The following is a 26,897-nucleotide window of genomic DNA, read 5'->3' as shown; positions in this document are numbered from 1 at the left end:
TTAACCACCACCGTATGTGCAACAGCTTTCACAAAACAAATCTCACAAATATACAACAATATACAGATCAAAACATTATTCTTACACTTTGCAGAGCCACGAAACCTAAGCACTATGAAGTCAGACAGAAGAAATACAGCTAATATGTGACTACTAGAGGCAAAGCAGCTTTGTTTTGCGAAATCTGAGAAAGTCTCCTTATTTTAAACATTATTATCCCCCTCTAAATGACCCTGTGCCCGGTGTTTACCTGAGCTGTAATGGCAGCCTGATTCAGTGCTTCAGCACAAACCAGGTGTTTCAGTGTTCAGTGCAAGCCCCCAGAGATACACAACACGCCTTTAGTGCCAGCATGTTTTTTCACATACTTCCTGTACTCACATCCAAGCTGTTCCCTGCACTACAGTACTTTTTTCCTACACTTTTCCTAATCAACTAAAGCAACATCTTGTCACCTATCAGTAGCATAAACCTAAAGAGAAACATGAAATTTGAACAGTTTGATCAACTGACTCAACCCTCTCAGAGAGAATAAATTTACAAAACAATATTAAGAGCTGGCAAACAAGAAATGAGAACCCAAAAAGGAGCCCCCAGCTCCCAGCTTTACATTCCCTGAGGTGCATCAGGAGGTGCAGGGCTAGGGGAGGCCACGTAGCCAACCTGGGGCGGTGCTCCTGAACTCCCAGCCTTTGCCACTGGTGGGGAATTTCCATGGGGAGGATTTATTGGATGCCAGGTACCAATGTAGTGATAGGCAGGAACCACAGAGTCAAAGCCAGGCACAGGCTGCTGGCTGAAGGGGTCTGACACCACTGGGTAATACACTGGCCCATAGGACAGGGGTGGAGGCTCTGCATTTTGGAAGTTACCTTAAAAAAAAAGAGCAAAAAGCACATTCACACACTTCAGCCACACTGATGGCCTTGTAATGCAGGCTTTCATGAGCATGAACACAGCATTACTCAAATACAAACCATTTGCTGATGCCTCCAAGGGAACCTGGTGGACTTCAGTTTGCCCAGCATCAGGGAAGAGCTGAGGCACAGACTGATCCAGGACAGGAGCTGGCTCAGCATATGCTGGGTAAACTTCTACTGGAGATGGAGGCAGCACTGGCTGCATGTACATCATGGAAGGCCAACAGCTCTGATGGCAATACTTGGAAGAAAGGGAGAAACAGTCATGCATAACAGCCTCATACTCTCCAGCCCTCCAAATCACTGCTACTTTCTGATCTAAGCTTAGAAGAAGTGCATTTTTTTCCTTCCTAGCCCTTTAAGACAAATAAACAAACAAAACCCCCCATCAAATCACTACAGCCTACCAGGAAAGATACTGCAATACCTGCAGCAACAGCCACACTGCTGTTGTGTCAAAAGTCTTTACAGAGAAAGAAGATTCCCACTTATTAACTGTCATAGTCAGATTTTTCCTATTTCTTCAGTTGAAGGAGCTCACAATGCTTTTTTTACTTCCCTGAGCAGCAGCACTGAAGCTGCACTTTACTGCTACAGAGAACTCTTCAGCAGAGCAGGTTTCCAGAACACAGAGAAATGGTGCTAACCAGTCTCAGCTCAGCTGCACAAGTCCTAGGAGACTCCATCCACACATCTCTAAGTGGTCTTTGATGTCTTATCTAAGTATACAAGTTCTCTCAAGAATGGCTCAGGTTCTTCCCCTTTTCTTCATAGAAAGAATATTTATCCACCATCAAAAAAAAAAACAACCCCAAAAAGGTAAAAAACCAAAAGTAAAACTGAAAAACCACCACCACAACCCACAGTAAAACAATTACGATGGTGTACTTCACATTTTGAGTTAGAACTTCACTTCCCTGAGTCATGCTTTAATCTCCACCAAGAAAGTCTATCCATATTAGTAGTCCAGTGCACATAATGCACATTTAAGACACTTGGAAGTTTTGAATACATCAGTACATTTGTCAAGAAACCCAGCAGTTCTTACAGGCAATTTGCTATACTCATTTTAAAAGCACTTACTTGTAATCCCATATTAAAATAATACCGCAAGACCTTTGTATCTGAAATTAAAGAATATGACATTAAAGAGCAGAGGAATATAAACCAAGAAGCAAAAGCAACTTACACACATTAAGAACATTTTATTTTAAGTTAGAATAACTTAATGAATTACAGTATTTCACCACTACTTTTTCTTTGAAATTTCAAGGGTAAAGGATGTATCTTGAATATGAACAGTTGTTAAACTAGTTTATCTTTTTAACTAAATCCAGTTAGATGTTTGTGCAATAGTAGGGCATTTGTCTGACCAACTTAGTATTTAATTTAATGACATTAGCTTTAATTTTAGTTTATTCATCTCGATTATTCAAGTGATAACTCAGGTTTTTTTCAAGTCTCCACTCTCTAAGCAACTAGGACATAACACAGAGCAATCCTTAGACCTTCTCTCCTAATTCTGGGGCCCTCCAACTGTTATACCAAGCTCAATGGAGGCAGGAGTAAGGAGTATATTCCTTCCTCACAAGGAGTACTCAGTTCCCAGCTTTCTTACAGAGTCCTTTTTTACTTCTGTCTTCCCTCTGCTGAGCCATTTGTCCCCAGCCAAGTAAATGATATGCTGAGAAACAATCCCAGGTGCATGAAGGAACTTTGAAACCTCTCTCCAAAAGCAACAGGGTTTTGAACTTGGAAACAGATTTCCAACTATCCAAAAACTGTGAAACGGCTTTAAACCTTTAAAGTTGACCCACTGAAAGGGCAAAAGAAAAAAAAAAAAAAAATAGAGTGTGTATTTAATCCCAGGATGCAGTTCTGGAACTGTGCATGAGAAAAATTGATTTCTTAGATTCCAATAGAGATTTGCTTCAAAGGCTCAGGAAGAGCAAGCGACCTATGCCACAGCACAGACTTTGAGCTCCCAGCTGTACTAAAGCTAAGGGAAAGCAGGGAGACAACTCAAAAGGAACCACTAAGGGATTCAACTTAGCAACGCCTCCAGAGTTACCATATTCCATCTTCACAAATACCCACCCCTCCCCTAAACCAGGCCTTGGCTCCACAGTGCTTCCCTGTCCACCCATCTCCCACACCTTCCCAGCCCTGCTGTCTGTGGCACTTTGTGTTGTGTTCTGCTGCAGGAAGGCAAAAGCACCAGCAAAGCAAACCCCAGCCTTAAAATGCACGAGGATTTGTTCCTCTGTCACTGCTGCCAATTCTCAATTCTTTTACTGTTCAGCACCATCTATCAGGGCAACAACCCATGCAGCTGTTTTAGGAAATGCACACAGATCCTTCCTTACTTAGTCCTGCAAGTGTTGATGGTCTGACTGTAATACTGCCCACAGTCAGTAAAATAGTTAAAAATAACCCAAAGGCTTACGCAAACTTTTTAGTATCAAGCTGTAATTCCATCTACATCTGGAAAAAGTTGGTGTTTTTTTAAAAAAATCCAATTTTGTTCTTCAATTGTTTATGCAAATCTATGCAAAGCAAGCATAAGAAGAGCTGAATGAAACAGCTGCTTCCATAGCAGCAATAACAGTACAAAGGAACTGCTGGGAGACTGAAGTGACAAACTGATACTGGAAATACTGACGTCTGTGGAATGCTGGAACAGAAGCCAGTACAGTAGGAGACCAATTTTTGTTTATATTCCTCTTTTAGATGTCTGGAAATCAAGTCCATCTTCAGTAAAACGTGACAACCTTATGAAGCAACAGCTAAGCCAAAAAAAGTTGCCCATCCTGATACGAAAATATAAAGACCATGTCGACTCTTGATAAAAATCTCATATCCTGATACTTTTTACTGGTGCTCATGGGAAGCTCTGGCCAGTACTGAACACAGTGTTTCTGGATCACAGTAATTTCAAGCAGGCTTTTATCAACAGCTCCTTCAAATACAAGGCACCAGGCAAAGGCAGGACACCTGAGGTCACTGTGTTAATAAACACACTTCACAAGTCCTAAATGCCATTACAACAAGATACAAGATGCTATTAAAACTGGAACAAATGCAGATACAACAAATAATGCTAGAGCCCACATCAGGATTTCCTCCCAGGTCCAGGGCTTCAGTCTGTTGACAAGTCCTGCTCTCCCATCTATACCAGGCCTGGTGTCTTCAGCAAAGCACACAGAACTCCAGATCAAGCACACCCATGTACCTTCCCCTGCCCTACACTCCAAAACCTTATGGGTTTCCTAATATAAAGGGATATAAATTATACTCCAGCACTGTAACAAATGTTCTATGCAATTCCTTATTAACTAGCAACCTTTGAAATTCCTAGTCTGTGCCAAGAAGGACATGGCCCATATGATATGGACTGACTCAGCTGAAGAGCTCTAGGCAGGGTCTGGAGAGGTTATTAATCCACATCCACTCCAGATTCTTGTCAGCACACTTAACACCCCATTCTCCCAAGTGGGGAAAGTTAAGGGCATTCAACTAAAGCTGGAAAGCAGGAACTCTGTGTGTGCATGGCAACAGTCAGAGAGATGGTACCACAGCAGGGAAGAGGAAACAGAACAGCCAAGATTAACAGATCTTGGATTTGAGGGCACAGGCAAGACAGCAGAGGAACTGCAGAGCATGGCAGCAATGCCTGTGAAAGCAGCAGGCTTGGTCTCTGCACTCTCACTGCTGAACAGCTGAAGTGGACCTTAAACACTGGCCCAGCTGATGGCACTGTGTGACAAAGCTACACACCCAAGGAACAAGGTGACTTTACCTTCTCCCTGGGCTTTCACTTATTTAGGGTGCTGTCTAGAGCTGCAATAATCACATATTTGAGTCAGATACAAACTTTCTGTTCAAAACTGGGAATGAAAGTGTTTTAGCATGAATATCTATAATATTATTTCTCACTCCCTGCGAGTTGCACAGAACTGTTTTTTCTCACTATGTATTGTCACTTGGTGTTCTGCTAAGCTTCCAAGGAGAACACAAGTCAGAAGTGTGCTGGAGAGCAGCAGGAATAAAAGCACAAACCATCATTACCTCGAGGCAGATCACTGCCACTGGGATCACAAGAGTAAGCTGGAAGAACAGCACCAGCTTCTCCCACCTCACTCACTGGGGGAAGAGGAGCTGAATAAATTGGGAATGGCACCGAAGAAACTGCTACAATTGGAAGGAAACAAATGTCACCCAAAACATCAACTTTTCCATGGTATGTCAAATGAGTAAGGTGCTAAGTTACACAATGCAGCGTGTACTTTGACACCTCAGTGCCCCTAAATACAGGCTCTGACAAAATTCTGTTTAGCAACCACTTTGAAAGGTGTCCAGAAGAAATTTTAAAACTAGATGGGAAGGTTTCAATCTCTCAAGCCTTAACTACATTTCTATCTGCAAGCTGTATATCCCAGTTAGAAGAAAAAAACCAAGTAATTTTCAATCATGTCTTCATAGTAGAAGGCAGGCCAGACTTCTAGGACAGATAGTTATGTAAGAGAACAACAGAGAACAAACTAATCACTTCATGTCCTCAGAAGTGTGACAGTAAGCCCACAAAAATAAGGGAAGGTTCAAGACATGTCAGGACAAAAATCTTTTGGACACACAACTGTTCAATATTCATTTAGGTGGCCCACACCTCTAACACAGCAGCAGGTTGGCACCAGTGAGCAGACAGCTCTGAGAACCATGCTGACTAAACTCTCATGCAGAGCAGAAAAAAAAAAGAGATAAGAAAAGTGAGACAGAACTGAGCAGAATGGAAGGCAGAGATTTTTTAGATGCTAAATGAGAAGTTACAGAAGACAGGAGAAGTGCTCTTTGCAAGAAGGAGAACAATATTTTCATAACAGCCATTTTCCAAGAACAAAGCAGGTACAGCACCTAAGGTGGCAACTGCACCCTGTGACTACCCACAAACCTGATCTCTGTGCACAGAAGGAACCAAGGGTCACAAAAATGAACCAGACCCTGAAACACCACACCCAGTGACTCTTCTGGCAGTGACAGTGTTCTAGAGGCTTCACTCCCTCAGCTCAAGAGGAAAATTAGCTGTAGGAAAGGGGAGGTGAAGGGAGCTGCACTGAACATATGTCTTCTCAAAAGAATTTTCTAGCAAACACTCGGCATTAATAGTTAAAGGTGGCAAGGGGGGGAACCCAAAGCAGAGACCTCAAATTCCCATAAAAATTCAGGGACAACAGCCCCTTCAAAACAGGAAGTCAGCAGCCAAGTAAGTTTAAACCAAAGCAAGTGACACTTTTTAAAGCCTTTTAACACTTGTTTTGGATGGGGGGGGAGGAAGGGAGGGGAAAATGTAACTGAAAACTTGGGAAATCCAAGTCCACAGCTGCAGTCTGTACACTCTACCTGGCCTCCCCACAGAATAGGGAGATACTATGACAGGCTGAACTGCTGTTTGTGGGGGAGCTGCTGTTATGACACTGGCTGGAGTGGAGGCAGCAGAATTTGAAGAGAGACCTGTAGCTGGAGCACTATAAACATCTGTGGAGGTAGAAACTGTTGCAGAGTTCACCAACATCTGGAAAAGAGTCAAGAATATTCAGCAGTCTGCCTCTGCAACTGGCTTTGACACAGACTATGAAAATACCACATACTTCAAAAATTCTCACTTCACATTAAATGCATTTTGTAAATCCTAGCTGTAAAGGCACTAACTATCCAAACTCTCTGAAAATTGGCTTGAAAATACCAGCTTAGTGTTGCAGACACCTGCAAGGCATCTTCTGTTTTGCTTGTACTTGCAGGGAATTGTATTCTCTGCTGCCAGAGGCTGTGAGGGGTCCCCACAAATGGACACAGTCCAAGCAGAGTGGTCACCTCTCCACAGGGCCACCACAAAAAGGAAGTGTGACATGCAACTCAGAGTACCAGACACTACCTTCTGTGGATAGCTGTAGGAAACCACTTCATCTCGAGGTGACACAAAGACTGGCCCTTCTTCCTGAAGGGATTCCAAAGCAAAGCAGGGTCCATTTAAGTGGCAAAGAAGCCACAAGGCACACATAACACACCCTTATATAATTTATTTTTTTTAATTTATGGACTATACACCCAGAGTGCCTTTTGTAGCTCAACTAACCACAGTTTTATTCTGGCGTGATCAGGACTGCTTTCACACCCACTGTGGAGCAGCAGGTGACTAAAGATTTAGTTTCAAATTTAAAAAAATTTAAAAATTCCAAGGTAAGTTCTATCACAGATGAGATCTCTCCAGTTCCACAGAGAAGGAGTAAGATTAACTGGAATACAACCTGAAGGGAGGCCTGATAAAAGCAAGTGCTGTCTGGAGCAGAGAAAGAAAAGTAAACAGCACTCAAATACACACTCTCTCTTTGCAGAGGGAAATGTGGAAAATCATGAATGTATCCAGTGCAATCCCGACAGTACTTGCAGACTCAGATAAAAACCTCACCATTCAGGGAGGAAAAGGAGGGTGAATATATAAATGAAATAAGCATTCCTTTCTTTTATTAAGTCTCTGGCCTACTATGCATCCAAGGACAGTTTCCATGAGGAATGCCACACACCTCAAGGATCTCAAGTCAACAGACTGAGTAAAACTTACCAAGTTTGCTGTAGGTTCTGCTGAACTAAATACTGTTGCAGTCTCACAGTTGGGATCTGGAGGGCATAGGCAAAATTAAGTTGCAGAGCTGCAATAAATCTAATCCTTCAGAAATTTATAAAAAGGTCATAATTGAGTTTGAGTTAAACCAAATGTTTATCAGTGAAGACTAAACTTTTACTTACCTGGAGGTGCATAAATATACTCCTCATGAAATTTCCCTACAAGGGAGAGAGAGCAAGAAGTTTTAATTCAGGGAGGGGAAAAAAAGGGCAAAAAAGCGTAAAACTGGAGTTACTGCAATTACATTTCAGTTCACCATTAATAACCTGCTTTCAGTATCATCTCACTTTGTTTCTCCTCTAGGAGATGAAAGTAACCTACTTTTGACAAGGAAAAGCACACTGACAATCTCTTAGATTTTTTTTTTTGCCTATTAATCCTTTAAGAACTTACCATTTTCACTTGCTTCTTCCTCCTCCTCTAAGGTACTCAGGGTCTGCTTGTTAGATGGAAGAGAGTTTGGACTTCTCCTTGCTACCCAAAATCCCCCTGGACCATGGACAATGGGAGCAGGATTACTCTGGCTCTGAAAAGCAAAGTCAGAAGCACACATTTAGAAATAATTTAAAACCTTTCCATGCTCTATGGAGACAGACACACAGAAACAGGCTGGCAGACCCAGCTTGCTGCAACCAAAGCTTACTAGAAGCATCATCTGTGTGTCCACTCCAATGCAACAAACACTTGTTTCCTCTTCCTTTTATTCTGCCTTCAACACTTAAGGCAATTTATTCTTGAAGATCTACCACTGTCCTATGCTATGCAGTCAAGCTGCTCCCTCCCAGATCTTAGCCTGCTTTATCCCAAGCTCTAACACAGCTGCAAAGGAGAGAGCAGATCCCAGACAAGGCTGCTACCCCCAACATGTATTAGTGCATTCCTCATTCTGGAGCATTCCCCCATACCAGCAGCAGATCAGTTCATGCAAACACTGATTATTGTGGAGAAAAGGTTACTCTTAGCCACAGCTAGGGGAACCAAAAGTTGGCTGCTGGCACAGACACCACTGTCTGCACCAGGCTGACCCACACGTGCAACCCTGACTATTTCAGAGAGCAGCACACCCCAGGGCTGCCCAGAGCACTCCTTCAGTGTTTCACAGGTCCTTTGTCTTTGCACTCAAGTCAGTCTTTAGCTGCACCCCAGTTTAAGATTAGTTCTCTGAAGGAGGAATACAGGATTGCTTGAGGAAAAAGTTGATTCACTCTTTTGTGATGGCTAAGGTGACACTCAAAACTCTCCTCAGAAAACTTGGATGACTACAAGATCAATAAAGTGCTCAGAGAGGCTTGAAAGATTTCCAAGGTTGATGCACGGGTGGTAAGTCAGAAGATTCTCCCACCAGGCTTCTAGCAGCATGGCAGAGTCCTCTGTGAGATGCATCTTTCTCCAGGAAATGTCATATTCCTTTACTGAACAAGACAAGGAACAGATAGAGAAAAAGCTTTGGCACTGACAATAACAAAGTCACTGAATGAACATGAAAACCTATTCATTAGGAGCTGCAGGCAAGTCTAGCAAGGGGGAGAAAAAGCCAGTGAGCTGTATTGATTTCATGTTGGAAAAAAGAAATTGCAGGATAATATGTCCTTATTCCTTGGCACTCTTTGAGGAAAAATCAGAGCAAAGATTACAGATCTAGTACATCAGGGAAAGAAAAAAAATGACTGGTGCTGAAACAGCCCCTGAGCACATTCCCTCTGCCTCACTTAAATACAAGTCTAACACTAGTTAAGTCACTGCTTCAACACAGCAAAAAAAAAAAAAAAATCAAACAATCTGTTTTCCTATTCAGATACCTAAGTATAAATTGATTTTTTTTAGCATACCCAGCTTTGGACTAGGTTTAAACTACAAGTGAAAAAAAAGCAGCATTTTAAAGAATACACTCTGCCACTTTATCTACAACTCAACAAGAAGACTGCTTTAAGAAAACTCTAGGTTTATAATTTTTTCCTGTTTCTGTAGCAGAAGAAACAGTGTCAGGAACAACATGTTAATCCAAAATATCACAACTACAAATTTGTAGGAAAAAATCCAGGCTATCACTACCCAGTTTCTGAATCTTGCTGCCCAAATGATATATTACAGTGTGGCAAACAAGTGAAAAGCTTTCTCCCACGATATTTAGAGATAGACAAGATATGCACAGGAGGAAAAGATTTTGTTTTCCAACTGCAATAGAAAGGAGAAACTATCTTCATGAAAATATGCTAAAAAGAAAACAAGTGTTGCTACTGAGGATACAAAGAAAGACGGGGACTATCTAGAAAAACTGAAGTTTTAAAGCAGGTTTTACAGGAACTAGACTAATTTCAGTCTTCCATTCTCAAAGATGCATTCACTGTTAAACCTTAGTCCAAGAAAACCAAATAAAGCTGCTGTGTATTTAGGTAAGGAGCTGCTGTGCATTTGGACAGTTTTCCCCTCCTCCTCTCTCTTGGAGAGGCTTCAGCTTACCCTTTGTTCATAACTTACAGGCAGAGTAGCAAAAGCAGAGTCATCATCTCCTTCAATTTCACAGAAAGTTACAGTTTCTTCTGGCCCTCGAGGCTCCTCTGCAGCCCCTGCCACAAACCCGTACTGGCACTCCTTGTTCACACACTGCAGCTGGCGGCGGCTGCGGCTGTAGGAGCTTTAGGAACGAGACACGAGGTGAAGAATCACCACCACCTGCACTTTCACCTGGGTTTGCCTGCTCAATTTTAACTCAAGTTCTTTCTGCAGAGCCACAAGAAACCTTCTGTTTCACACTGTGATGCAAAGAGACAATTCATGCCCCGCCATCCTCCCCGCCTCGAGGCCTGGTAGAGCAATGTTTGGTACAAGAGGTTTGCTGCCGTTCACCAGGAGTGCAGGAGAAGCTGCCATGGCTCTGACAGCCTTTCCATCCTGGGCTGGGGTAAAATGCTGTTTGAGGGCCAAGCATGTTGGGCCTGCTTATAAATCAGGCAGATCCCCTGGGTTTAAAGGGTATTTGCACTTCCTGCAGTTATCAGGAAGTGCCTCCCAGCTGTAGTTTTACCTAAACAGCACAAACTCTCTCCTAACCAGTCTGCAGCAAGAGTGAACAGAAACCAAGCGGCCAACTCAAGTTTTCAGAGCTTCCTACCTCGGCATGCCGGCGTCACGGTGGTGTCTGGGAGGGTTCTGCTGGTGATAGGGTTTGTAGAGTGCCATGTTTGCACCTCCCTGGGAGCAGTGAAGGGCAGGGAAGCGTGCTGAGGGAGCACTGGGCTGCAGCCGGGGTGGCAGCACTGGCTGTCCCCTGCTGTAAGCCACAGCCATGAACACTTCCTTCCCACGGACTTTCTTGAGCATCCTCTTCCGTGTTTTCATATCCATTTCTGCAGTTTCCATTAAGGAAAGAAAAGAGATTTACACCTTCAACCTGAGCTATGGTCTCAAGTGATGAGGAGAAGACTTAGTATTTGCAGCCATAGAAAAGAAAGGCAGTGGCCTATTCCACTTTAAGTATGGAAACTACAGACCTTTCTTTAGAAGGCTCAATCAGGCATTCTACATGATGAGAATACAAGCATCTGACATGGGAGTACCTTCCCAGATCCAGCTGACCAAATTCAGTGCTAAAGGCTCCCTATGCAGGCTGCATTTATTTATAAAGTAAAAACCTCACAACTCCTCCTCCAAATTAAATAGAGCCCATATTTAATTGGTTAGGGAAGGCCTGGTCTGTCCATGCATCTCTGCTAATGCCAGATCAGACAAGCTCTCCAGTTCACTGACATGCCTTTTTATATGGTTCTCAAGTGGCAAATTTGTCCTGGGCAATTTTGAGCAATACCAAATTTGCTCTGTATTTCAATGGATTTGCTCTTTTGCAAGGGCAAATTCATCTCTCTCTGAAAGGTAACTTTACACCAAACCCCCGTGGTGACCAAGTTTTATATCACAGGGTGAATTAAGTTGCTTCCAATATCCAAAAGACTGCTACAGTTACAACTATCATGAGCACCTCCCCTACTTCCCCAGGGAAGGAAGCCTTGTACAAACCTATTCCTGAGAAGTGTCCACCTGTGACTTTCTGATAGGCTCCTCCTCTTCTGTTGTGAGCCATATTCCAAGCAAGGACAGGAGCCACTTTTGTCACTGGCTTTAAGTTTGCCAAAGGAACTGTGTGCCTGCAGGAAGGACACCCACATTAGCAGTGCCCCAGGGAGACACTCTGCACAGCAACATAAGCTGAAGCAACACCAAGACAGAAGAAAATAGTTTGTGAAAATAAATCATCTGTTTCTCTGGCACCAAGCACACCTTACTGGTACTTGTTTAATAAAAAAAAGACAAGCTAGGCTTTAGTCTCAACACTGTTTACTTCCTGGGTCAAGCCTCTCTCCCCTGCCTGCGTTTGTATGCCTCCAGAGGTACACCTGAAAGCATGGGACAACAATTTTTGCAGGATGTTGTCAATCCTAGCTTTGGAGGAAGGTGAATGATTGAACAGCAAGGGGGAGAAAATGGTTAGACTCACCAGAAGTGCCAATTATTTCGTTGCTTGGGTACAACATAAAAACTCCAGAGAAACACAACAGCAGAGGGCAATTTACTCTCTGTGAATTAAGCCCAAACTGCAAAAATCACTTTTACATTCCAGTGAAGTAAGAGCAGCAAGATTTCACAGAAGGCATTACAATAATGATTTTAGGTCATTAGAAATCCAAGAGGGAAAACAAACCCCTCAACCAGAAAGAGTTTAAACTTAAGTCATCACCACACTGCTTACTTTTCTGCCAGCTCCTCAACAAATACAGTCAACGTGTTGCTATCCTGTCCAACTTCTTGGATATGAGCATTGTAATACTTCTCTCCTGGTTCCAGACATACCTGAAAAGAGAACAAGGGAAGCTCTAAAAAACCCAAACTGCATCAGAATATTGTCTACAAACCACTAATAGCAAAGGCTGCTCCTAAGCCAGTCCTACGTTATTGAGTTGGCCCAGGAGTCTCAAACAGTACTTCAAATTGCAGACAAAATAAAAAGCACTGTACTAACTTCAGGGAGGAAGGAAAAAAAGACATAAAATCAGTCTTGTGAGCGACTTGAGAGGCAAGATACCTGCTCCCTAACTTATTTTTATTCCCTGTGCCCAGAAGATAAGTGGCAAGGAAGACTGCTGCTTAAGAACTTAAGAAGAACAGAAGATGAAGTAGGAAGAGGAAAGCTCAGCTCAGGGAGAAACAAGTCACTGAGTGAATCATCAGCACTACCTTAAAGAGTGATAAAAAAATACATCCTCACTACATATGACATCAGAATACAAAGAAAACTGACCTTCCTTTCAGCATCTCCTGTCCAGATCATTCTACTCCTCCCTTCATAGCTCTTCCCTTTTTATTTTATAAAAATATTTTGCTACTTCACTGTTGAAGAAAGGTAAGACTATCCAGAATTGTTGCTTAGCCCAAGTGCAAAAATCTAAAGACAACTACATCAAAAGCACCCGCTCTGCATTTTGAGCTCTGCCTGGAACTTCCACACTCCGAGAATGTGCATGACTGGTTCACATTGAACTCCCAAACTACTTTTTTATCACACTACCAAGTTTAAAAGTAGATTTTAGAAAGAAATTACATTTAAAAGAACATCTACAAGAAAGAGAATGAGAAAAGCCTTAGGAAATTCAATGAAATCAAATGATTTCATGGTTTATCATAGTCCATTTAAAGCAGTTTTAACAGTTTATCATAACTGGGTCTCCTTTGAGTACTAACCTGACACTTGTCTCCTAAATAGTACTGTCTCCCAGCAAACACCATGTAGTCAGTTTTTTGAAGCTCTAAAAATAAATGAATAAATAAATAAAGGGGAAAAAAAAGCCTTTAAACTACTGTTCTTTCTTTGCATATCCTACAAGTACTTCATGACAGCATCCAACTATGATTTATAGGCCACTGGAATTAATACTTCCTGTGCATGCCTGAACATTCCCCATAGTAACAGTGGAGTAACTCTAGATATTCTTATAATAGACCATAACCAGGCTAAGTCACATGAGACCAGTAACATCCAGATAATGCAGCAAGCAGCACTACTACTCCAACACTGCAGCTTCTGTGGTGGTACAGAGTTAATCCTGCATTTAATGCAAATCCTGGAATTAAGAGTGCTGGACATCTCTTATCTTGCCAGAGTCCTGGTGGCACTTGGCAAACATGAAATGTCATCCAGGAAAAGCTAACATTGCCTCAAGTCTCCTTGCTGTTAGATTTCAGCTTTTTTTTACCTCTGTTCCTTGCCTGGCTTCGCTGCACGTCAGTATTCTACACAGATAATTGGTTACCAGACTCTGTTCCAAGAATTTTAATGATCCTCATTACTGATTACGAAGTGGTAAAATGCTAGAGGTTCTTCAGCATGCAAAGCACTTTGGGTCAGACATCAAATATCACTTAAAACCTTATCTTTCTTGGAAACGCCTTGCTTTACAGATCAGCCATTGTGAAAGCCAAAAAGCAGCCAACCTTTCCCAAGCCATGAGAACCATGAGATCTCTGCAGAATGCTCAAGCCCAAGAGGGCTAGGAAGCAAGACAAAAACTTATCTGACAGATCTCAAAGCTAAATTTGAGATCTTCATTATTATACAATTCTGAGGCCAAAATCGTGCTCTAAAAAGAAGTCTTTGCACACATGCTGTAACAAAAAACTCCACATTTGAATGCTTTCCAATACAACAGAATGGCAACAGAGTTCTGTGCTCTGCTTTGAATCCTACTTCCTATACACAGTCAATAAGGAGCAGAGATCAGATTTTTTGCAACCTTGTACCATTATACAGTATCAGAAGCTGGGTATTTTGTACTTTGAATGGCAGACAGGAAACCAAGAACATGTCCTACCTATAGCTATCTGCTGGGTTCACCTCTATCCTTCACATTTCAGCTGTGAACAAACAGGTGACAGGACTCAGATTCATAAATTTAATGCTAAGCCTACTGCAGGAAGTTTTTTGGCTTTCCCCTTTCCAAAGATACCTTTTCTGCTGTCCAGCCAAACATCAAACTCCACATTTCGATAGATGGCAGAGTCCAGTGCCTTTAGCACTTTATAAGGAACAGGCATCTTTGGAGGATTTTCTGGAGGCTAAAAACAGAATTGGAATGGAGCATTAACAAGTGCATTTCACGTGTTCAGCAGAGCCTCCTTATCTGTGAACCATTTTAAAACGTACAGATGCTATTTTCCAAAATTTTCACTTCCACTCTATTTCCCTAAAAGCTAAAACTCAAAGAGTATGAAAACAGATTCAGGCACTCAGGTGCTGAGCAAACAGACTCTGGAAAGCACTGGAACAGGTTCAAGAGTAACACTTGGCATGTTCTGTACCCAAAAAGAATCAAAGGAAGCTAACCAGACCAATGAAGCCACAGCTTCAAAAGTTGGTGAGAATTTCAGTTATTGTATCTGAAAACTAATTCTGTAGAGTTTCTAAAAGTATTCTGAAGCAATTTATACTATGGTCAAGACAAAAGTGAACTAATTTAAACCATCTTCTGGGAAAAACAAACAGCAAGTCAGGAAACATCTGCTAAGCTCCATCTTTTGGGGGAAATAAAAATCAGCTAGAGAAGAACCAGAGAATTTCAGAAAGGAAAAGAGCAGCTCCAATTTAAGAGAAACTCAAGGGCAAAACCAAAGGGACAAGCAGATAGAAGAAATAAGCCACCCCCTTGCCAAAACCCCATTTTTAGAAAGTGGTAAAGAGGATTTAGTCCTAACAAGGGTAACATCATACAAGAGAAAAAAACACCCAAAAGCAAACCATAAGGGTATTTTCCCCTAACTGACAAACCTTTTGTTCTTCAATGCCTTGTCTGAACTTGGTTTCCTGTGGATTGTCCATATCATTGCCCTCCCAGTTGTCCAGCCTAAAAAATTGACAATAAGATTACAAAAGATACAACACACGATTTCTAGCCAGGATTAGTATCACCAACTGTTCACACAACCTGAAAAAGCACCACGGTGCCATCAAGTGGTACATTTTGCCTTAAACACCAGCGAGGTGCAATGCAGTGCAGGACAAGCCTTTTCCAAGCTTTAAGAACATGACCTTTGCTTGTTCCAACACCCACCCCTAACGAGGGCTACTGCCTGTGTTAGGAAAGGATGAAGGTGATCCCACTGAGTTCTTGCACTGTCAGGTACAAAAGACACTCTGGGCCAGGTCCCATCAAACCAATGCTGTCTGCAGGCATTCAGAGGCAGCTCTCAAGCCTTTCAGAGCTGTGGAGGCTGAGAAGAGTAGTAAGTCTCTCATTAAAAAAAAATTAATAAAAAAGCTCTAATGAAATAAGGAGCAATTTTACTTACAAATAAGCTGTCATTTTAGAGTAACACACAACTACAACACAGCCTGCAGCAGAGGATATTCAATTATGTGACACTTCCCAGCTCCAAGGAAAGCACACTCTCTTCCATGATATACTTGAGCTTTGTGTTTGTGTCATGACATAGGAAAAAAAGAGTTAATATTTCATAAAAATTCAAAGAAACTTGGAAAAGTTGTCCTCTGCAAGGTTTTGAAGGTTTTTTTTTGCCTCCCTCCTGCCAGATCCCCTTCCCCAATATACTACCTCTTTTCTGATGGATTTCTGGGCACTTTTTCATGGAGACAACCAAAGTTTGCATCCTCACTTCCTACAGGACCACTGTTTCTGTTCTTCTTGGATCCACTTCGAAACACCTCAACTGCAGACCTTAATTCTTCCTCATCCATGCCAAACACATCTTTGTAGAGGATCTCATATAACACAGCTGAACAAATCAATACAAAGCTCAATAATATGAGATACGTAAGAATTGCAGCAGTTTTCAAGGCAGGCATATCTTCAGGTATTATATACTGTTACAGGGCAGCAGGGATATCAAATTTAGGGACAGGATCATAAAGTAACTCAGTTGGGAATAAGGGACCTCTGGAAGCCATTTGGACCAATATCCCACTTAACAGATTAAAAAAAAAAAGAGTCTAAGCATAACAATATGCCATAAGTGAGCTTCCATCTCTCTTCTCCCCACCCCTGAAAACTGAAATAAACCCTGCCTCTAAACATATGAAAACACACAATTCCCTTCCAGAGAAAAATGATTTCAAGTTTACCCTGGCAAATAGCAGCATTTTCCTGGAATTGTTTTGTATACACAGAGTCATAGTGGCCATTACCAGAACAACACAGTAAAATCTGGGAAAATAAAAAAAAAGAAGGTTTTAAGGCTGGAATGATGTAACCCCAAATTCTATCTGATACCCTCTCATTCTACAGCTGACATCAACTCATCAAAAAAAAGGTTAATATTATCAATATAAATAAGAAAAAGCTGCAGCATCAGCTCCAAGCAGAAATTTAGGTGAAGTCTCTAAGTAACTTTGTATCACACAAAGAAAAAAAACACCTGTACACCCTGCTGTTTGTTTCCCACTTACCTCCAAGACCACCAATTGCTCAGAAGGTAAAATAAATACAACACATTGAATGCAGCACCCCAAGCCACACTGTCCCAAGTGGCAAAGGCACATCTCATCCTTCTCTATGAGAGACTATAAGAGCATTTACTTCTCCAGCCTTTAAAACCTTGCTTTTAAGAAGCATAAGAGATGCTTTCTGTAACACGTGCATTGACACACCATGCAAACATGTCCCACCAAACTTCTTGGCACACAACCACAGTCAACTGCAACGGGCAGAAGCCCTCAGGCAGCTGTCAGCACACTACCAGGGAGGATGCTTCCCAGAAAACCAGCTCCCAGAGGGAGCTGAGATGCCAGGACTCAATTCTGTGTGCTGTGTGGATTCTGCCAACACAAGCTCTCCTCTCGTGGTGAGGAGCAGCAGCACCAGAAGGAGCTGCTGCCCGTACTCACAGTGTAATGACAGACAGCTGCCAACACTTAATGAGAGCTCTGGTGGGAAAGCCTTGGAGGGCAAGCACACATTTAGACCATGCTGTTTGATTTTTAAACTCAGCTCATTCTGGAATTAAATTAAGCTACAAGGAAAGTGTGTAGGTGAAGAAAGAAGCACATGTAAATGAAGACAGCAGTGCTTATCAACAGATCGTTAACAGCTGCAGCAGCACAGACTCAGAGCAGACTGGCCACTTTGGCAAATAGAACAGCCCACACTGCAATCCACACCACAGCAACTTCATCGGTATCATGCCTGAAATAGTCACATAATTGTTCATCCAGAAAACACCAGAGGGGTCAGATGCAAGGTAATACAGAGTATTTGTCCTTTATGCACCTTCCTTTTGCCCCCAGCAGTAGTTCTGATGTAGGTAAGCTGTTCTAATAGCTCCCATTCTGAACTGGGACCAACTGTTATGTCACAAAAATCAATCAATTTATTACACTCATCCCTTCCCAGAAAAAAAATGCACACCTCATCCAGCTTCATGAAAAGTAAGAAAACAGACTGGCAGGGGAACAGAAGGAAAGTGCCCTCACTTCTACTGACCTTGTCTTCAAAGTCATTGCCTGTAGCACATGTGGGTGGCTTCCCGGGGTACCGGTACACAATGAAGTCTCGCCTAGGTAAGCAGAGGGAAAACAAGACTGGCAAGAGCAGACTTTCAGTAGAACTGTGTTATGAAGAAGTTCACAGGGAGCAGATTAGAGCTGTTGGTTTACAGAAAAAAAGTCAAGCAAAGCATTTTTCCTGATAAATGAATAAAGAAATAGCCAGGTGAGAAAAGCCATCTTGAAGGGAAAATAAAAATTATCTGTGAAAGACCATGATATTTACTCACAGATTAAGTACTTATGCTTACAGAAGGGTGCTCAGACACTAAGACAATTCAGTCTAAGTGGTGTAGGCACCCTGCAAAAGGCCTAGAACCTCCGTGCAGGGAGCTAGTAATTCTAGCTGAACTTCAGTTTGTTCCTTTAGCATTGGGACACAGTGAGCCTGCAAAAGGAGGGCTCTAATTTCTACCACTGGAGAGCCAGACTGCTTTTTCAGATAGCAGCATCTTTAGCAGGACAGCAGCACCTGCACAGCTCTGTGTTACCTCTGAAATAAATATCAGTGTTTACACAGCAGGTAGGGCAGGTACTCCTCACTTCTGGAGCTTTCAAGAACACCCACATGAGTTTTAGTCACTTCTAACTACCACACAGTGTTTCCACTGCACAAAGCTCCTTGGTTCTCCCCATTTTCCAGCCTTCAGCCACTAGAAGCAAACACCTGACATTCAAGTATAACATCAGCAAAAAGATAACAAACAAGCATCTCTGGAAAGTGACCCTGCCCTTAATCCCCATTAGATCAGGGGCTGTGATGGCACCATTTACATGCCAGTTAAGTAAGTTTTTTAGGGAAGCATTTCTCATCATGTTTCACACATTCACATTTCAGTGGCAAACACATCGAAGGTTCTGGGGCCAGAACCCCCACACCAAGTGCAAAACAAAGTAAGTCTTAAGAAAGAGGTACTTACTTGTATATCATTGATAAAGCACTCATTTCCAGCTGGCCAGCACTTTCCTATGCAAGATTAGGAGATTACATGAGATAGCAGAGGCATCTAAACATCAATAACTGTATTCTAGGTTTCTGTAGAATTAAAACACCTACCTAAACTCATCAGTTTGTTAAAACAATCAATGCACTGAAAGTTGAGATATAAAGATTTGGGAGAGAGTGAGGTAAAAAGGGTCTGCTCCATGGGATGGTCATAATTACCAAAATGAGTTAGACTGAGCTGCTGCCAGAGCTGCTCCAACACATCACTCAAGATACATATTTTAAACCCATATTTGTTTCAGAGACTGCTGCATTTACCAAAGTTACTGGTTAGACTAAAGAAACAATACTTTGACCCCAGGTATCTGAACACTAAAGAAAGAAGCAGGGCATTGCAAAGCCTGACAAAAATTTCATGCAAGGTACACTCCATGTATTTTGCTTTTTCTTTCCAGAAAAGAACTGCAGTTATTAATAGGCTTTTATTACCCAGCCTGCAGAGATTGCACCTTTGCACCCACATAAATTCCCCACTGAAACTGGTATTGTTTATACATGTACAGTTCATTTGCATTTATTCAGTACAAACCCTTAGTATTATTTATGTAAATGAGACACCAAGATTTGGGTCTATCTAAAAAAATCCCACAAACTCAAATAACTACATTTTAAGTCATCACCTAAACACCTTCCTGTTCTAGTCTCCTCAAATTTAAATCTCTTAATAAGTCTTAAATCATGCTCACCTTTGGATCTCCTAGTCGTTCTAGGTATTTCTCAAATGAGCCTTCCACATACTTTTGACAAAACAAAGAAGAAAGCAAGTACAAAAACTTAGGCAGTTAGAAAGCAAAGTTAAAATTAAACCTAAACACTACTTAACAGCTACCAGCTGTTGATCTGGAGGGGCCAGGGCACATGGAACACGGGAATGATTTGGGGTATCAATGTGAGAATACCAAGAGATCCTCAAAAAAAATTAAAGACACGAGTCCAAGTAATACTCAGGTCCCTCCTAGATTAGATGAAGCACTTAAATACGACTACAAGGAAAACAAGTAAACACCCCAAAACACAATCCCCAAAAAACCACACCAATACCCTACAAACCCACACTCACACAAACGGCTACAGACAAAGACAACCAAAAAACCCTCCTCAAAACCCCCATGACTTCATGTAATTGTTCTGGGATTTCCCACCATCTTTTGATACTCGTTTCCTGCTCCAAAATCCTACACATTTCCCACCTACTAAATTTTGCAATGGTTGCTCCCCAGAGAATATACTATACAAGTAACTCACCCTACTCACTACTTGGGTTTCAGTACCTTGCTTGTTTTCAGAAACTTCAGAACCAAAGTCAAATAAAACTTGTGCAACTGCAACCCAACGTAAGGAACAACCATCCTATCATTTCTCCTTCTCTTACAAGCACCAAGCATGGCAAAGCCTGGTGTTCTCAGTGCTAAACCACTGACTCCCTCAGCACTTCCCAACTACACGTACTCAGCTTATATACGCAACACACGGTACTTACGGATTCAAACCTAGACTGGTGCTGCCTCATAAACAAGACACAAGCTTTCCTAACTTCTGCGTGATGAATTTGAGATGAAAACAGCTGGAAAAATAACGGTAATAAAGGAGAAAGTTTCAGAGTTTAATTTATGCCTCGCGTTAGGCATACATTCTACAGACTGACGCCACCACAAGAAGAGGCAGTGCAGAGGCTCGGGGGCACCTGGGGCTGAGGGAAGCCCAAGCGCCCGGAGCCGCTCGCACCCATCCCCACACGCATTCCCACACACATTCCCACACACATTCCCACACATCCCCACACACATTCCCACACATCCCCATTCCTCCCCGCTGCCAGCATCGCGCTCTGAGCACCCGGGCGGCTCTCCAGGAGCTCTCCAGGAGCACCCCCGGCCCACCCCGGGCCTGAGGCGCCCCGGCTGCCCCCAGCCCGGCCGGCTGCGCACTTGCTCCGAGACGGCTCGGAAGAGGCAGGAGGCGTCCTTGGCCGTCATCTTGCGGTACAGCCCCAGGCTGCCCAGGTACTCGTCCATGGCCACCTCGCTGAAGGACTTCTGCCCAAAGTACTTTTTGGAGCCTTTGTGCATCTTTCCCGGCCGGGGCGGCTGAGGCGGGCACGGAGACGCGGGCGAGGCGCGAGGCGCTGGGCGCGCGGCCGCCGCTAATGAGGCGCCGCTAATGAGGCACCGCGCCCACCTGCGGGACCGCCCGGCCCCGGCCCCCGGCCCCGGCCTCAGCCCCCGGCTCCGGCCCCTCGCATCCCGCTGGAGCTGCCCCCGCCGGGGCCATTTTAGGCTGTTCTAGGCCATTTTAGGATGCCCGGCTCCCGGCGGGGGTGCGCATCCCCAGCCGTGGGAAGCGTCTGCTCCCGCACCTGGGCTTGGCTAAGCTGGCTCCTTCCAACTTCATCGCTCGACTGCAAATAACCAGCGGGAACATCAGTCCAGTGGTTATCTACAATTCCCTCTGCGCTTCTGGGCTGGAGGAAAGTTGCTAGCAGTGAATTTGAAATATCGGCTCCATAGAAATCATTAAGGGAGTAAAAATCTTAGTCGCTCCTAATCAAGTATTTGGGGCAAACTTTGGGGGATTGGCAGAAATGACTCTTGCACAACTGTGCGGCCTGATTTATTCCACCTGTAGCCCTTTGTGCTTGATTTGATTAGAATGCCTCTATGAACATTTAATTTGCTCATAAAAATTGTACTTAGACATCAGATGGGCCAATTCAGGAATTTCATTTTCTCGTTTTAAACAATAAAACAAAATCCCCCCAAATGAATAATGTCCTTGTAGGAAGGGCAATTAGCACCATTTATGAACTTGTAAAATTCTAGCACATTAGAAACCTAAGAACATGCATGAACATTTTAAACTCCCTTTGGTTTTCAAAATATTTACTTAAAAAAATGGATGTAACATCAACATAGTTGTCAATTGAAATACTTTAAATGGGAAGCTCTGATCAGCATCAAAGAATCACAGAATGGCTTGTGTTTGCAGGGAGTTCATCCAGTTTCAACCCCCTGCCATGGGCAGGGACACCTTCCACTGTCCCAGGCTGCTCCAAGCCCCATCCAGCCTGGCCTTGGACACTTCCAGGGATCCAGGGGCAGCCACAGCTTCTCTGGGCACCCTGTGCCAGGGCCTCAGCACCCGCACAGGGGAGAATTTCTTCCTTATGTGTAATCTAAATAGGGAACACTGGGTGTGCAGAAGTCCAGACTAATGGTTTATGATGAGGTAACACCATGTAAATGGAGTGATTGTATTGCCAAGCCCATTCCTCTCCTGTTTTACTTTGTGGGTAAATCACCCAAACCCAGGGCAGCTGTGGGCAGTTTGGCAGCAGGTTTGCAGCTCATGCCTTTTTCCCTTTTGAGGCGTAAATCTCCCACTTTTAAGCTCTCTTTTCAGTGCTTCTGTAAACACATGAAACAAGAGCTGAAGGCATCTGCAGAACATCACAGGAACATCAACAAAGACAATTTATTTCCACCTCTACTCGGCAAAAATGGTCAAGAGACCACTATGCATATGCCATGCCTGTAAAGAAGTAGTTTAGCTTGTCCTCATCACTGGAGTGACCATACCAATGCAGATTTTATGATATAAATGTCTGTCTGTGAAACTAAACAGTTTATACTCCCTCCTTATTAAGCACTGTGCTCTTTTAAGAGCTGAATAAATAAATAAAGCTGAATGAGTTTGGCACTAAATTGGAAACCACTTAATATCAGTTAGTATTAAGTGACATTTTCTTCGAGGGTTTGGCCCAGCTGGTGGATCTTTAGTGTTGAAGGCCACAGTAGGAGATGAGACATTTTATTCCAACATTTTTATTTCTCTGTTTTGTTTATTGTAAGCCAAAAACTTTATCCAAGAATGAAGCAAACTTTTCTGGCTGTCCAGGAGGAAAAGGTTTCAAAGCTGACAAGTCCATTGACTGCAGTGTCTCCACAAGAGTGCTGTAAAAACAGAGCAAAACCAAAAATTAAAGAAGAACGATCCATCCCATAGGAAATTTTTTCATAGTTTTCTTTCTCTTCACCTATACATAATTCTTTAGCATGGAAGTATAGTAGTATAAATAAGTATATGTATAAATAAGGATATGTATGGAAAGGAAAAGAGTGCACAGAGCAGCAGGCCCCAGCCAGCACTGCTGAGAACACAATTCCATCAGCGTTCAGAGAAAAACTCAACTTTTCAACTTTTTAATCTTCTCTGGTTGCAATGCTGGGAGACTGAACAAGATCTGAGACTCGTCCCCATAAACCATATGAGGAAATCCATCCTATCTGAACACATGGCAGAGTTCTCTCCTCATCACAGAACCAGAAAGAACAGCTACATCAATCTGTTACTTGCTATTATCAGGCTGCAAATAAGGCTCAAATGCTTGGCACTGCCCAACACAAAGAAATAAAAATTCCAAAGCTGACAGGAGCACCAAGATAATGAGTTTAAGAAACTTGCTCAATGTAAACGAATGCCAGGCCTAGTCTGTTCAGAAAGCTCTTCTGAAACATGAAATCCTGCTTGCAGGGCAAAGGAACAAAATGCAGACTAAGTAATGGGAGTTATATTTTCTCTGCTTTCAGTTTAGAGGTCATCTGTTATTTTTAGAGTGGAGTCAATCGTGAGAAAACAGTAAGATACAGTCAACACAGGAGACAAAACTGGCAGGAATCAGGATGAACTCTAACAAAAGGCGCTGGGGGTTTTGGTGATGGTGGGATTTTTTTGTGTGTTGTTTGCTTGGTGGTTTATTTTGGGGTGGCGGGGTTTTTTTGTGTGTTTTTGGTTGGTTGAGTTTGGTTTTTTCTCCTGAAGTGACAGGCAGTAGATCTGTGAAACTCCTTGTCAGAGGATATGGTGGATTCACAAAGTTTAGTTAAAAGGGCAGCCTGAGTAAGTACTTGAAAGACAGAGGTACTTAAGTCACTAACCAGATAACATCTGATTTATGAATCCCCCTGAATCCAAGTATTCTTTTAATCTAAATACATGTACCCTCAAATGGAAAAAAATAATTAGAAGAGGCCATGGTCAAAACACTTGGTTAAGTGCAGTAAATGACTACATGGTCTAAATTTATCCATTCTTGAAAGTCTAATATCCAGATGGAGGTTGCAGACAAGGATGTACATTTCCTTGTTACATTCTCAGTTCTGCCATAACATGGACTGAACATTCTTGTCCAGCAAGAACAGCCACAGCAGCTGCATACCTGCAGTTACAGTAGAGGACATAACCATCTTTGTGGAGCTGTTTGGCCAGCTCAAGCTGATGGTTGTCCATCAGCTTGTCATTTATTACTACTATTAGTGGTTTTCCTTTCTCTAGAGTCTCCAGGCAGCTACCAGCACCTACAAGAGAACCAGAAAACACGGTGAGAGATGACACACCCTCCTACTTGCTGCCGAAACAGGATTCTTTGAACAACCCACCCCTAGCTGTGGACCTCAACATGCCCAGCCAGCCCACCGCTGAGTGGGAGAGACTTCATCCCACGGAGCTCCCTCAGCAGGGCCCGGGAGCCCCGGGAAGCAGACGGGGCTCTACCTGCGTGGCTGATGACCAGGTCTGCGCTCTGCAGGTCCTCAGCCAGCGAGTCCTTGAAGCGGAACACTTCCACCGCCACGGCCGGGCTGCTGCTGGGCTGCGGCTGTGGCAACGAGCCCCGGCCCACCTGCAGCACCAGCTTCTGGTACCCGCGGCTCTGCAGCGCCTGCGGGGAACGGGAGGGATGAATGGAGGGGATAACGGGGGTGGGGAGGATGGTGGGAGATGAAGAGAGGGATGGAGAAGAGGGGGATGATGGGGAGGGGTGACGGGGGTGGAGTGAAGGGATGAGGCGGAGATAGAGGTGTTCTCAGCTCGGGCACTGCGGCGCCTGGCCCAGCTCCCGACTACCCCGGCCCGGGTACCGCTGTCCCCTCCCGTTCCCACTCCGTGCCACAGGCCCTCCCTCCTCTTCCTCCAGCAACACTTCACGCCTCTCCCCGCCGGAACCCCCCAACCGCTCCGGCCCGCTCAGGCACCCCGGCACCGCTGCCGGGACGCGGCAGGGAGGGCGGGGCAGCTGGCGGCGCGCAGGCGCCAGCCCCGGGAGGGCGGGCCGGGGCCGGGGCCGGGGCCGGGGCCGGGGCCGGGGCCGATGTCTCGGCTGCCTGACCTTCAGCGCGGGCGGGGAGCCGGCGGCGGCGATCAGCTCGTCGAAGCTGGTGGTGCCCACGGTGACGAACACGGATCTCATGGCCGCCGGGAAGGGCCGGGCCGGCCGCGGGCCCGCCAGAGGGCGCCGCGCGCCCGCTCAGCGCTCCTGAAATGGCGGCCGCGCTGAGGGGAGGGACGGGGCGGGCGGGAACGCCTCCTTCCCTCACGGGCCCGACCCTCCCGTCCCCGAACGTCGCTTGTCTTCACGGTCCTTCCCCGTTCGCTTCGTCCCGCTGCCCCCGCCCAGGCGCTGTGGGGTTTGCCCGCACGTTGCCACACCAGCAGGGATGGTGGCCGCTCTAACGAGCCCACTGTCCGCCAGCGTTTAGACCAAGACTGTCTCTGGTTTTCAGACTTTCAGGGAGGAGAGGTAAAAGAGAAATAAAGGAAAAGGGAATTCGGAAAGTTTTGGCCTCCGTGTGTTATTTCAGCATTGGGGACCCACGTAACTCAAGGACAGCCTGGCTGGGTGTGTTCAGAAATGCCATTGCCAGAGCAGGGCCACAGCCACCTTCCCTTTACAGACTGACATTGGCCCAAGCCTCCCACAACACTTGTTGTGAGAGTAACACTTTGACTTCTACCCAAAATTCTGAATATTAAATGTGTTAACACAGCCTTGTTCATTGAAGAGTAAGAATGACCAATGAACAGTTGCACGAACCGGGCTGGCAGTTTTGTTTCTTAATTGTAAGTGTAACACGATGCACAATGCTACAAAAATAAACCAAATTTAGACGTCTAAATCTGTTTATTCCCTGAATTAAATTTAACAGATGAGGTCACAATTGTACACACTGCATGTTCAAAGAAAGATGCAGCTGTCTTGAGGATACCTCTGATTGCTATATTAATGCCTCGTTCACAATGCTCATTAGCCCCCCGTTGTTTTCATTTAGCATAATGAGCCACGCTGAAATGTATTTATTTTTTGATTAAAGCAAGTAGTGCTGACAGCAGACATGGCACTTTGTCTGGGGGAAAAAATGCTATAGAACCAAACAATATTGGTGTCCTGAGTGTGCAGGGACTTGGTGGCTCTGCCTAGCCTCACTCAGCTCTTACCTAAAGGGGCTCCAAGAGAGCTGGAGAGGGACTTTGGACAAGGGCCTGGAGTGACAGGACAAAGGGTAATGAAAAAGGGCAGATTTAAATTAGAGGTTAGGAAGAAATTCTTCCCTCTGAGGGTGGTGAGGCCCTGGCACAGGTTGCTCAGAGAAACTGTGGCTGCCCCTGGATCCCTGGAAGTGTCCAAGGCCAGGCTGGATGGGATTTGGAGCAGCCTGGGATGGTGGAAGGTGTTCCTGGCCATGGCAGGAGGTTGAAACTGGATGAACTTTAGGGTACCTCCCAACCCAAACCATTTTATGATTCTAACCTCAAGGTTAAATAAAGTCCCTGTCAGAGAGTGTGAGTGGAAGCCCCGGCTGAGGCTCATCTGGGCAATTAAGACCTATTAGTGCAATCAGGGTCCTGACAGCTGTTGGACAAGAAGGTAGACTTGGGATGAAAGGAAAATGCTAAATTTTTCAGCTGTGTTGGAGA

The 26,897-nt window shown here is 44.0% G+C and overlaps 1 protein-coding gene across 1 annotated transcript; it reads right to left on the bottom strand.

Annotated features, from left to right (window-relative positions):
• Positions 1-601: 601 nt before the first annotated feature.
• Positions 602-25,523, bottom strand: ALG13 (ALG13 UDP-N-acetylglucosaminyltransferase subunit). The gene is made up of 27 exons (XM_069015884.1): positions 25,312-25,523; positions 24,699-24,864; positions 24,364-24,502; positions 22,998-23,098; positions 21,077-21,291; positions 20,629-20,712; positions 19,835-19,885; positions 19,063-19,109; positions 18,081-18,153; positions 16,724-16,805; positions 16,197-16,377; positions 15,413-15,488; positions 14,595-14,703; positions 13,333-13,397; positions 12,344-12,444; positions 11,614-11,741; positions 10,712-10,946; positions 10,078-10,234; positions 7,993-8,125; positions 7,722-7,757; positions 7,537-7,592; positions 6,850-6,912; positions 6,318-6,489; positions 4,989-5,111; positions 2,004-2,044; positions 978-1,161; positions 602-872 (listed from the first exon to the last, which is right to left on the bottom strand). The coding sequence occupies exons 1-27, from the start codon at positions 25,390-25,392 to the stop codon at positions 607-609; spliced, it is 3,165 nt and encodes a 1,054-aa protein (XP_068871985.1). The 5' UTR covers positions 25,393-25,523; the 3' UTR covers positions 602-606.
• Positions 25,524-26,897: the final 1,374 nt, after the last annotated feature.

Source organism: Aphelocoma coerulescens, chromosome 4A, assembly GCF_041296385.1.
Source record: "Aphelocoma coerulescens isolate FSJ_1873_10779 chromosome 4A, UR_Acoe_1.0, whole genome shotgun sequence".
Taxonomy (NCBI): domain Eukaryota; kingdom Metazoa; phylum Chordata; class Aves; order Passeriformes; family Corvidae; genus Aphelocoma; species Aphelocoma coerulescens.
The sequence above is the reverse complement of the archived record's forward strand: the minus strand, read 5'-3'. Positions and strand labels throughout refer to the sequence as shown.

Coding starts and splice junctions, on each gene's coding strand:
- ALG13 (XM_069015884.1), bottom strand. CDS start 25,392: ATGAGATCCGTGTTCGTCACCGTGGGCACCACCAGCTTCGACGAGCTG. Junction 11,742..12,343: donor GTTGAGGAGCTGGCAGAAAA/GTAAGCAGTGTG, acceptor TCCTTCCTGCAG/GCACACAGTTCCTTTGGCAA. Junction 6,490..6,849: donor CCTACAGCTATCCACAGAAG/GTAGTGTCTGGT, acceptor ACTCTTTTCCAG/ATGTTGGTGAACTCTGCAAC.